The 12,188-nt window shown below is 51.8% G+C and overlaps 1 protein-coding gene across 5 annotated transcripts in view; it reads right to left on the reverse strand.

Moving 5' to 3' along the window:
* The window catches only part of ZC3H18 (zinc finger CCCH-type containing 18), a 40,017-nt gene continuing 27,829 nt past the window's right edge, over positions 1–12,188 (reverse strand). For 4 of the 5 annotated variants that reach the window (XM_052686241.1, XM_052686240.1, XM_052686239.1 and 1 more), the window contains 9 exons: positions 11,884–12,009; positions 10,792–10,893; positions 9,234–9,377; positions 7,760–7,912; positions 5,525–5,685; positions 4,761–4,954; positions 3,712–3,808; positions 2,216–2,312; positions 1–739 (listed from right to left, as the gene is read on the reverse strand). In XM_052686241.1, coding sequence (XP_052542201.1) covers positions 541–739; positions 2,216–2,312; positions 3,712–3,808; positions 4,761–4,954; positions 5,525–5,685; positions 7,760–7,912; positions 9,234–9,377; positions 10,792–10,893; positions 11,884–12,009 — 1,273 coding nt within the window. In that variant the 3' untranslated portion in view covers positions 1–540. The remainder of the gene's footprint in view (positions 740–2,215; positions 2,313–3,711; positions 3,809–4,760; positions 4,955–5,524; positions 5,686–7,759; positions 7,913–9,233; positions 9,378–10,791; positions 10,894–11,883; positions 12,010–12,188) is intronic. The other variant, XM_052686242.1, reaches the window with a different exon arrangement.

Here is a 12,188-nt window from a genome sequence, read left to right on the forward strand (position 1 = left end):
TTTTTGTTCCTGGTGGGGGGGGAGGGGGGCAGGATGTCGCCAGTAGTTCACAGCAGTTTTCGGCTCTCTCGTTACACAGTATAGAGAACTGCATGGCTGATGACACTCAACACACAGCAGGGCTAACTAAGATACAACTGGAGGCTTAGCAAAGAGGAGAGGGGGGAGAGAGGAAGAGGGGGAAGCAGTGAGAGCATCCCACGGGGCTGGAGTCCTCTGTGCATAATTTACATGGGAGAAAAAAAGAAGGGAGGGAAGGGGAGGGGGTGACCCCCATCCTGGCGCCAGCACGGGCTGCCCTGCCCCACAGGGAGCCACAGGGCGTCACAGCGCTGACCAACATCCATCTTTATTTCTCTTTTTGTTTTTTTTCATGTGTTTTTTTCTCTTTTTTTTTTTTTTTCTCTTTTTTCTTTCTTTTTTTTTTTTTAAAAGAACCGCAGCCAAAAAAAAAATAAATCAAGACAGAACTGCAAAATCCCAAAAAGTGGCCGCTTTGCTGCTATTTATAAAAACGTCAACAGTCACTGCAGGGCAGCATTATACTTTCCCAGGGATTTTGGCTCGCTTGCGAGCGATGGCATCTTCCACTGCTTTGAGCTGTTTGAGGAGCTCCTCACGCCGTGACAGCGTGCTGGATTTGCCCCCCTTGGCACCTGCAGGGCCGGGCTCTGTTGCTTTGCCTGGGATGCTCGTTACTTTGCTGGAGCTCTTGGACTGCGGCGAGAGCTGGCGCTTCCTGCGGGAGAGAAGGGACGGAGAGGTGAGCTGGGGGCTGATGGAAACAGAACTCACACTGGGGAGAGATGAGGGCTTGGTGTAGCAAAGCAGCTGGAAGAGAGGGAGCCTGAGAGGTCAGCTTGGTGCCACAGCCCCATAGGGCCGTGCTGATGGCGTGGCAGCTGTTGTGGTCTCCGTTGTGTCCCTGTGGTGCAGATCTGGCACTGCGGGGGTCCCTCCTCACACCCCATGTCACACTCCTTTCTGTTCTAACGAAGCAGCAGTGACCCAAACAGCCTCAAAGATTTGGGAATAGTCACTGACCTCCCAACTCTGGGAATCCACTGCTCCTTAACCAGCCCACGGCGTGCCAAACCCAGCACACGACGGTGCCAACACAAACAGCAGCAGAGGGAGCATCAGCAAGGATGCTGCGAACACCACAAGACGCTAAAGGCCGAGGTTCCTCTTTGACACAAGAAAACGGGACCTCTTTTCCCAGCCCAGGATAGGGTTGTGGTAGCTGGGGCTAGATTTTGGCTTGGGAAGACTCTGATGCACAGAAGTTGAGGCTCGCTCCTGCCCCAGGCTGGGCAGAAGGGATGACAGGAGGCCAGGGGCGCTTGTCCATGGAGATCCCTGCTATGACACCAGGGAAATGCAAGGCAGTGCAGTCTGGCTCTGGGTGAGGAGGACCGAGGAAGCTTTAGGTGTGCCACTCCACAGCCCTTTAGCCAAAGGGCTCAATGTGCAGCACAGCCCCAGGCCCCTGCAGCTGCACATCCAGTTCTGCAGGGGGACATTCCCAGCAGCAGATGCCTTGCCAAGACACGGACATGAGCTGGCCACATCACCAGAGGGGATGGAATGGCACCAGCCATCACCCACCTGCTCGCCCCAGGGCCCTGATCTAACCTCTCCAGCAGGCCAAGCTAAGAAGAAAGAAAACTGGGCACCCACAGAGGAGTTCAGCAGAAGCAGGAAGGGGCTGCAGTTTCTCTCTCACAAGGCTAACATGAAGCAGAGGCACAACTGAGCTCGCATCTAACCCAGTTGGCTCCTCTTGACGGAACTGACCTCAAGAAACCCCCCGGGCTCCTGCTTGTTTCTGAGCCGGAACAGCTTAGTGGCAGCTTCTGCATGAACCCCTGAGCACCTCTGGCTCCTGCCCAAGAGCTCTGCGTCCTTCCTCTCTCTGTGCCTCCATAGCAACAACTGGAAACTGCTACAGTCAGAGAGCCTCAGAGCTGCCCCAAGAGGAGGAACAAGCTGGAGAAATGTGAAGGAGCACAAGAGCTTCTCAGGCAAGACACCAGGAATGCCCACCTTCCCAGTGTGAGCCTCACCTCACCTGGGAAAGGCTTGAGGAGAGCACAGGGTCTTCTCTGCAGGGCTGTGCCTTCAGGGAGATGAGGCCTCCCACCACAAGCCCTGGCTTTGGCTCTTCTGCTCCAGCCTTATCCCCAGAGACCTCTGAGCACAAGCAGGCACTCACCTGTCTGCCTGTGCAGGAGATGGTTTTGGGTTCTGGCCCCTCTGCCGCTCCTGTTTGGGTGATGAAGCTCTCCCAGTCGCCTTCCTGTCGCGAGAGCCTACCAGGAAAATGAAAGGTGAGATGTTCTTGCTCGTCACTGAGCTCTGCTTGCAAACCTGTGGGGCAGCTGCACCCCAATGCACCAAACCGGTGCTCCATTACCCCCAGGCAGATCATCCAGTTTGTACAACAGGCATGCAGGCACCGACGCTGGCTCTGCATCAGCCACAGCTAACAGGGTGTGCGAGCTGCACGAGAAGCCCAGGCTGAGGGTGGTGCAGGTTTGGTCACAGCAAAGTTACAGAAAGAGGGACGTGATGCTCAGGATGCACTCATCCGCTCTGTGCCACAATACTTCTGCACAAGCTGCACTCACGCTCAGTCAGGGCTACAGTCCTGGTCTAAAAAATGTTATCATGTATAGTATCATGTTTAGAGAGCAAATTAAGTGCACAACTATGTCTAGAACTATAAAATCAGCACACTTTACTAGATCATTCACCTGTCTGCAGCCCAGCACCTGTGAACTACATCCCAGTGAACTTCAGCCTCACCGAGTCCCTTCCACACTGCAGTAGTTGAATGCAATCAGGTTATTAGCACAGAAATTTTTTTCTGGCTAGCACCCAGAGTCAACAAGATACACCTACAGCTGAGACAACAGGGAAAACAACATCACGTGTCAGCACTGGTTCACTACGTCAAAACCAGGCATCTCTGGCCATCCACTCCCCTCTTGTTCTTTGCATGCAGTCCCTCTCAATGCAGCATATGAGCTGGGTTTTGCAAGATGCTAATAGTGCTGCTGAGGACTCAGACACAGGAGGACACTTGGAAAGCCTGTGTCTTTCTAAACACGCAGGGCAGATCAGATTGTGTCACACACGAGTGGGGAAATCATCTCATTTCACAGGATGGATGATGCAGCCGAGTATTGCACTCATCCTGGAGCCTTGGCAGCCTGCACTCCCCCTCCAAGCACTGCCAGAACCTCTATCACTGGAGGCTGAGATCCCGTTGTGATACACAGAAATACAGGGTGAAGACCCTGAGAACTCAGCAACCACAAGCAGTGCCGTTAGAGGAGGATGGGCAGCCTTTGTGGGACAGATGGACATGTACCTACAGTGGAGATGGAAAATAAGGGCTGCTTTGGTTTCTCGTAGGGAGTTACACAGACACAGTGGAGCCAGGCACTGGCAAGGCACACCACAAGACAGCTAGGCACAGCCAGGCCCAGGGCTGACCTCACCTCGCTGACTTCACAGGCAGACCGCAGCATCTCACCTCCACCATGTTGTTGCAGCAGGACAGCTAATCTGCCCACGTTATCTGAGGGTTTGGGAGGGCACACGCCTGCAGTTAACCCCTGCAGCAAGGGGACTCCCAGAGGACGCTGTCCCTTGAGCTGGGCTGCCTCCAGCAGCAGAGGAACCCCTCTGAGGGCTGTGTCTCACCTCTGTCTGGTGACAGGTTCGCCCGTTTGGCAGGAGGAGAGGTCGGCCTGTCTTTGTCTGCTGGCTCATATCTCTTCCTGCTTCCTTTGTCAGCTGCCTAAATGGAATGAAAGAGACAGCAGGACTGAGCAGCCGTTTCCCTCCAGGGAGGGAAGTGAGCAGGTGATTTCCTGTGACAGGTGCCAGCCACGCGCTGGCTCACCAACACCAGCACATCTCTGTGATTAAACTCTGTGCATACCAGTCCCCACCATCACTGCCACCAAGGACAGCAAATGCCAACCAGCTGTGCCTTCCAGCACCCGGTGCCAGCCGGTCGTTAGGTGTAATTGCACACTCCTCCCTGCAGAGCATGCTTCACAGACTCGATAAAGATGCCCTACGTCACAGCACAGGGAAGTAGGGAAAACTGCAGCCTCAGACTGCAATGGGGAATTCAGACAAAACAAAAAATAAATAACCACGTGAACACTTCAAAACCAGGAACCAACCACGTGATGGGAGCCAACGCCCCGCTCCAGCACAAAGCCCCACGAGGCCAAACTCTCACATGATCCAAGACAGTTCCCCTGCTGAAGGCACTCAACTGGGGCACGGGGCTCAGTGCTTCCAGCTGCCGCATGCAGCAGTCACCACTTTTACCTCCTGACTCAGTTAATGACTTGCCAGCAGTCGGCTCTGGAGCAGGCCAGCAGGAGGACAGCTCACTGCCAGCACGCCTTCAGTGGGCAAGGCCCTAGCACATGTGGGACCTTCGTCTGCAGCCTTCGAGAAAGCAGGGAACAGCCCTTGAAGCTGCAGCAGGAATGCGCCCCAGGGGAGCCGCCAACACGGTCCCAAGCCCCAGCCACCGCAGGGTGTGTGCTGCCAGACAGGTTCTGTCTGCAGCCTCGCCAATCCCAGCTGCAGAACTACCTGCTGAGCTCATCCTCACAGCACTGGCCCCAGAGCTCCCTTTTCCAGCCCGTGGCCCTGCAGCTCGGACCTCCCCTGAGGTCCCATCCCTCGGACCCCTGAGCGCAAGGAACCGCAGCCACCCCTGCTCTCACCTTATTCAAGAGCGTCAGTTTGATCTCTTTGTGAGCGCTGAAACCCCCTTGCTGGGCCTGGGGGGCTGTAGGCTGCTGGGCCTGGAGGAGCTGCTGGGATTTGCCCCCCTGGGTGGGCTTGGCTGCTTTCAGCTGAGCAGGCACGTCCCGTTTCCGTTTTTCCTCTTTAGCACTATCTTCTTTTTTCGACTTTCCTGTCGAAACCAAAGTGCAGATGGAGCGGTTTGTAACCAGTTCCTTTCTCCTGCCCTCCCTTTGGGAGGATGCTGCTCCATCACAGACTGAAAATGCCCCCACAGTTAGCACTGCACGTGGCCCCAGGTTCAAAAGATCCAGGAAGCCGTAACTTCCGCAGGGGGAACACTTAACGTAAGGACAAAGAACAAAAAGCTCTCGCTGCTACCTCTGCTGCTGTCAAAAAAGAACAGGGGACGTGCAACACGATGCTGGATCCATCCAGAAGATTGGGCATCAGAGGTGCAGAGGTGAAAGGGAACAAAACGAGGCGAGGGAACATCAGGCAGAACGTGAGGGCACGAGAAAGCAGCTTTAGAGCCACAGCTACATGGAGGAAAGCTCTACATCTTCCCTTCTCCATGAGCCTCGGGGGAAGCCTCTGGACTCCCTTAGCCCACCCCAAGCCCTTGTGAGCTGCTCAACCATTTTCCAGGGGCCCGGAGCATCACCAAACTGTCTGCACACCTCTCCCTTTCTTTACCCAGGGCCCCTTAGAGAAGAAGAACAAAAAAAAGCAAACCAGGTACCTCTACCTTTCTTCTGCTGTGCAGGGGTTGGGGATCGAGAGCTGGCTGAGGAGACAGGGCTGGCCAGGTCTGCATACATGTCTTCTGAGTCGGCGCTGCGCACAGAGCTGCTGCTGGAGGAGGCACTGGAGACAGAAGAAACGCTGCTCACACTCAGGGACCTGGAAAGAGCCAAGAAGCCACTGCAGTCAGGAACAGGAGGAGAAAGCAGCAGTGAGACAGATGCCTTTGTTTTAATTCCCCAAAACAGAGCGGCTGGGATGGCAGCTCCCAGGGCAGGAAGTATCCAACAAAAGGACAAAAGCTCCTAGGGGGCTGGCAATAGGAAAATCTAGAATGTGTCAGATGGAAGTCTGGAAAGTGCTGTTTATTTATAAACAGGATTAAGGCAACAAACTTAAACAGGTCACTGTTACTCCAGTAAACAAAAAGTGAAAGCAGGGTGTGTGCTAGCATGTACATGTCAGCACTGCAGCTCAGGTTGTCAAGGGTTTCCCAGCAGTGTTTTTGTTGCTTGGTACACATTTATTCATGGAGGCTTTCAACACCTCGAGCCCTACTGCCCACATCTCCCCAGGGTACAGGAGAGCCCAGCTGCCTGCTCTGAGGATGCACATACTGTCAGGAGTGGTAATGACAGGGAAGGAAGCCTGTAAGATGGCTATCTGCTCGTGGAGTCACAACACCACGAATGTCAGACAGTCCTACTTACTTGAGAAAGACTTTGTACTTGGGAACACGCTATACAGGGCTAAGCACAAGTGGGCTCCCCTGCAGGAGCAAGTCTCCAGCATAGCTGTGCTCAAATCCCAGCCAGGCAGGAGCTGGCTCACACACAGCCACTGCCAGGCAGGACCAGCTGTATGCTAACCCCATGAATATTTATGCAGCCTCTCCAGCAGGTTCTGCAGGCAAGAGTCAGGCTCACTCACCGAAAGCTGGGCTGTGCACAACCACACAGCCTGCAGCAGCCACAACGCAGACATGCCCTGCAACGAGCTGCAAAGTTGCTACCCATGGGTATCCATGCCAGAGCCACAGCTGAGCCCTGGGAGAAGGCCTTGCTGAAGGCACAACAGCGACTGGATGAGCCACAATCTTTGGGAAAGCTCCTGTTTGCTTGTGTGACAGCAAACTTGGCTTGGGTACAGACTATTTCCTAGAAGTTTCCTCCTTGTCTACGCACCTGCAAAAGCAACCAGCGCAGTGCCACACAAGCAACACCTGCACTGCAGTTTTGCACACATCTCTTCTCAAGCCCTCGTGCAGCAGGGCAGCGCACAGCTGAGTGCTCTCTGAACTTCTTGCATCACCCCTGCCTGATCTGATGAAGGCAGCAGGCACGTTGTAAACAAGTCTGCATTTCCGTAAAATAACGCGGATATTGAACCTGGGAGTTTCACAGAGCTCAGATATGCGAATTAAAGCTGGGCTGAGCCAAATCCTGTTTTATCCACTGGCTTTAGGCAGGTCTAGCTGTGTGCCTGTACTTCCTTACTGGGAAGCTTCACATTTCAAGGCCGCCTCTGAAGTTCCAGGGATTCCTGCGTACCAGAGACGCAAGAGGGCTGAAAGGAAGGACTTGAAAGAGATTGATCTGATGACTTTTTACTGGAGGGAGTTAGCTGTTTACAGATCTCACAGACTAACAGCCACTGAACTAGTCACTCGGGGCTAAATGCAAAGGGAACTGGTCGTGCAACTTCACAGCAAAGCAAAAATATCATTGGTGAGGCCTTTTAGGTGTTTTCTGACCCACCTTCCTGCTGGGCCCAGCATCTTCCCTAAGGACATCCAGTAACTGGAGGGAACGGAGGTTTAGAATTGCAAAGCTCCACAGACCAAAACTGTTACCTTGTAAATAAATTAAGATGTGGAGTGGTTTGGTTTTTGGTTTTGTTTTGGTTTTTTTTTTTCCCTTTCCCACAGCAAGACAAAATGTTAAGCTAAGACCTGGAGAAACAGCTTTAGTGATGGTTTAGGCGAACACAGACAGTTCTGCACACGGCAAATTGTTTCCTTGATGAAGCCACGAGGCCTCTGCCGTGATTCAGGACTCAGGATTTGTAACACCACGAGAAGGAACACGTTCACAACAAGAAGGAACAAGCAGGAACACATCCTACTTGCCTGCAGCTGCTGATACCGGAACCTAGAGAGAGCCTTCGTTGTAGAAAAGCATGGACACCAACAAACAGTTAGAATGTGCCGCTACAGAGGGCCACAAGGCCGTACCTGGATTTCCTGGATCCAGATGGGGAGTGGGAGGCTGAGGCAGACGATGATCTGGAATGAGATCTGGAGAGGGAGCGGGACAGAGACCTGGAGCGGGAGCTGGAGCCGCTGTAGCTGCTGGCGCTGCCGCTGATGCTGCCGCTGATGGTCCGCCTGCAACACAGCAACAGCGCTCAGCTCGCTGCACCCGGCCACACGGGGCTGCAGGATGCTGAGCAGGGGCAGCTGCAGCACGGTGTTGGCACACTGCTCTGCTGTACTGTGTGAAAGAATGGTGCTTTGCCAACGGGAATTGGTTTGGATGCTCTTCTCCGCGTTGTTTTCCCTCCATCCCTTTTGTGAACAGTACAGACTTCATGCAAGACTGAGCCACGCGAGTCAGAGCCAGACGAGCTGAAGCTGCTTAATCCCACACTGACACCAGGAGCAAATGCTTCCTATGAAGAAAAACTGCTCTCTGCAGAACACGGCGGGACTACATTGTATTTCAGGCTCTCTAAATAACCATATGCATTTTCTGAGTAACTCACCAGCACTGACATAAACAGAGCTGTCAGAGCGTAGGGCAGCGGGCTTTGGGCAGGAACTTGCAAGAAAAAAAGCCAACAAACCAAGACTGGGATAAAGAAGAAGGGAAAAATCTGATCAACTAGTGAAACAGAAACTGGAATGGAAGAAGTTTCTATGGAAAAGAAATGTCAGTGATCAATTTTCACCTATGGAAAAAAACTGCTCAGCTCCAGCCCTTCTCTGCAGCTACTGGCGAGGAACAGGAGAGGTAATCCCATGCAAAATTAAGAATTGAGAATGCTTCCAAAAACCTGCACGCACAGCAGATGTACAGCCTCCTCCAAAACACACTGCTGTAAAGCATCATCCCCTGATCCAGAACAAATCATGTGTCTTACTGCAGGACAGCAGCCTGCACTCTGCTTCCTGCCCACCAAGCTTCCACTGCCAGAGCACACAGGCACTGCACCGGGATTCAAAACTTACAGTGCAGGAAGGATGCTCCAAGAGCTTCAGCTCTGTTCAGCTGACTCAGTGCCTCTCCAAGAACAGGCAGTGCTACCTGCATGCATTCCGTAACATTTTAAAATACAGAGTAGATCAGGCCCGATTAAAATATTTACATAGAGATGAGCACTCCCTGTTTGAATGCTATCAGAAGCTTCTCTCATTTCAAATGCAAAGGGAAGAGCAGAAGACAACAAAAACAATCAGAGGACAGACAGAAGGAGCCCCAGTGAGAGGTTCAGACACATCGCAGGAGGAGAAAAGAGAGCTGTGCTCAGGACACAGCACTGCTGGATGCTGATGGACCAGCTCCATCTTCCCGCTTCCTTCCCACCCCAGGAAACACATTTCTCCTTCAACACTGAGCAGCCCTCATAACAGGTACTCTAGAGACAAGCTCAGGACTTGCTCTATCTTCCAGGAGATCAAACCTCACTCCACCCCACAGCTTTCTTACCTCCTGGGTGGAGTTCTGGTCTGACGTTCCTTCCTTCTTGCCTCCCTATTATCCCCTGGTTTGGCTGGCTCTGGTGCAGCTGCTGTAATTTTAGCGAGCGGCTGAGGGACGGGAAGGGCAGCTAGTTTCTTCACTGATTTTTCACTGTAAGATAAAGTCACACTCACGATCAACCTCGCAAGGAACAGAACACAGACAGTTTCTAAACGCACTGGTAACCGGTGCTGTGCAATCTGCAGAAAGCAAACTGGTCTCACCAAGCTGCTCTCAAACAACAGAGACCCCCTGGAAGGGATCTGTTGCCTCAATCAAGTCACCTCCTCAGAGAGGAGCTGCTCTGCACAGCAGTGAATGCTGGAGATATTTTCTACCTGCCAATGAACTCGTGAAGCAGACCGTGCAGAATCGCTGCTGTCTCTCAGTCGAGTCCATGCTTTTCTACCCTGCAGAATACTTGATGGTAAATCTCACACTGCTGTGCATGGACTTTGTCACTTTATCCAGCACGGGAGATGGGGATCACTTTGGCACTGCTCAGAGCATTCCAACCTCTGCTCTAGATGCAGCTCAGCATCCCCAGCAGTGCAGTCACACCTGCTATTAACTGGGGAGGAGGCAGCTGCCTGCATACTAAAACAGAGACTCCTCATTCCTCCGTGTTTAAGAATATCTAAATTCATTCTCTGAAGAACATGGGATCGAGTGCATGCAATGTTACACAGCCAAACCAATCCCCCTGCTAGTGCAGGTTGCTGCCTGATGTTAAGTGTTACCAAACTGCAGTGTATACTGGAAAGGTATAAAGATGTGGCAGCAGGCAAAGAATGTGTCCTTAAAGGGCTGATCCTTCTGATTTGAGGAGGAAAAAACCAAATAATAGTAAAGCAGGTCGAGGAGGTACAACAAGTGTGGCAAAGGGTACTGTCCCATATGCTGGAGGATGCAGGGGGATTCCCATGATGTAACTGGTTTGCAGGTGACCTTAGCAGTGGTGACATCACTCAGCTGTTGTGACACCTCCAACTATCTGTAACTTACTGCCTGTTACTGCAGTTTGTGAAACAGCAACTTCAAACATTCAAAAGAGCAGTATAAAAAACTATACGGAAACAGCACTCACGTATTCATAGCCTGCTCAACAAACAGTTCCAGAGCCACAGCACTTCTTCAATTTGTCTCCAATACTAAAAGCAGATGAGTCTGGACTACTTTGTTATTCTAAGGGCGAGCATTAGCTAAAACTACAGTAGATGAATGAATTGGGCTTTTGCAGAGCTCCTGTGTAAGCATTCTGCACGCACAGTATTTAAATAGCAAATCATGTATGCGTTTCAACCCCCATGCATACATACAATACTGAAGGACACTCCTAGAGTTTAACTTGAATTTAAGATGTGAAAGTGCTGCCATGCAAAGCAAAACACAACTCTATGCAAGTGAAGCTTTGCATCTTCCTCTTCTTCCTTAATCTGTCAAGAAGGTCAGAAAGGTCTGACTCGGGTCAGGAATTCGGCTGCTGTTTGGAAGCTTTTCTGTGCTGTGTCATTTAAAGGCTTACCCTTTACCAGCAGGTGGTAACAAGTCCCCTTTAGCCTTCATGAGTGGCTTGTGTGGAGATGGTGTTGGGGAAGGAGAGGGTGATGATGAGAAGGACCGTGACCTGGAAAGGAAGAAGACCAGATGTTGTCACTCATCCAGCACCCCAGATGTTGTCACTGGGTGATTCTCCTGACTGGCAAGACTGGAAGTGCCCTCCTTGCAGCTTAGTACTTGAGATGCCTTGGTGACTTGCTTTCTGAAGAACCTTTACTGCACTCATTTGCAGTGTTCCTCACTCTCCCACCTTCAGAGAGAGGAATGCTAATTTAAGTGTCCTGAATGCTTGGCATTGCCACGCGTGGAACAGAGGCTGGAATGGGGTGGCTGAGGAATGTCAGCCTGCTCTGCTAGAAAGATGTATGTGCTGGAAGGCTGGAGACTCTCCTAAGAGAAATCCCCCTTCCAGATGAAGCCACGCTCTACTATCAACTAAACAATTCACTCTGAGGCTTGGTGCAATTTCAGCTCTGAAGAGGTGCCTATCTAGGGAGCCAGTTCTCCCACTATGCATATTCCAGATTTGGGCAACTGTCTGCAGGGGCAAGGAAGTGGCAGAGCTATAAACATGCCCGTGTTTAATTAGGACGGGACACAGGATTGTTACTTTGAAGTGTCAGGACTATCACAAGACAAAACTGCATGGGCTGCTTTATTAAAGAACTGCGATTTGCCTCTTTAAAATACAAAATCCCAGTGCAGCAGTAAGAAAGAGATGCCAACAACTTCCAATCATAAAATGCAAATGATGGAAACGTTCATCTCAGCCAGGCTCCTACAACTGCCTGCTTGCCACAAGCATGGGAAACAGCCCAGCCACAGCAGCAGGATACACGTGGGTGGGAGCACAGGGGAGAGGAGGGGGTGGCTGACACATCTGCTTCATTCCACAACTGAAGCAGCAGGCTGCCTCACAGTCTCTCGCGTTTCCCTCACCCAGGAGCGGATCCAAGATCTTGTTTCAGGAGTTGGCTATTTGCTTTTAAAGCAGCACCAAAAGAAGCCACGAGTAAACGTTTGGGAAACGGGATCTGATTCCTTTCAAACCCATTACCTGGACCTGCTGCCTGAGAAAGAGCTGTGTCTTGAAGAGCGGCTGGAGTAAGAGCTGTAAGAGGACGATCTGGAACGAGATCGTGAGGAGCCTGAACCAGAGTAGGTGGACGACCGAGAAGAGGACCTGCAAAAAAAGCATTTCATTCAGTGCCTCTTGAGAAGTCCTGAGAGCCCAAGGTACACTCCTTCCAAGTTCTCAAACACTGCTCCAAAAGCGCCTGCCCTCTCCTGGAGGGCCTTCCAGGACTGCAGCCTTTCCTCAGTCCCCATCCCAGCTTTTCTCTAAGTCACGATTCTATTGCT

The sequence above is a fragment of the Tympanuchus pallidicinctus genome, unplaced genomic scaffold (assembly GCF_026119805.1).
Source record: "Tympanuchus pallidicinctus isolate F22 unplaced genomic scaffold, pur_lepc_1.0 scaffold22, whole genome shotgun sequence".
In the NCBI taxonomy this organism is placed as follows: Eukaryota; Metazoa; Chordata; class Aves; order Galliformes; family Phasianidae; genus Tympanuchus; species Tympanuchus pallidicinctus.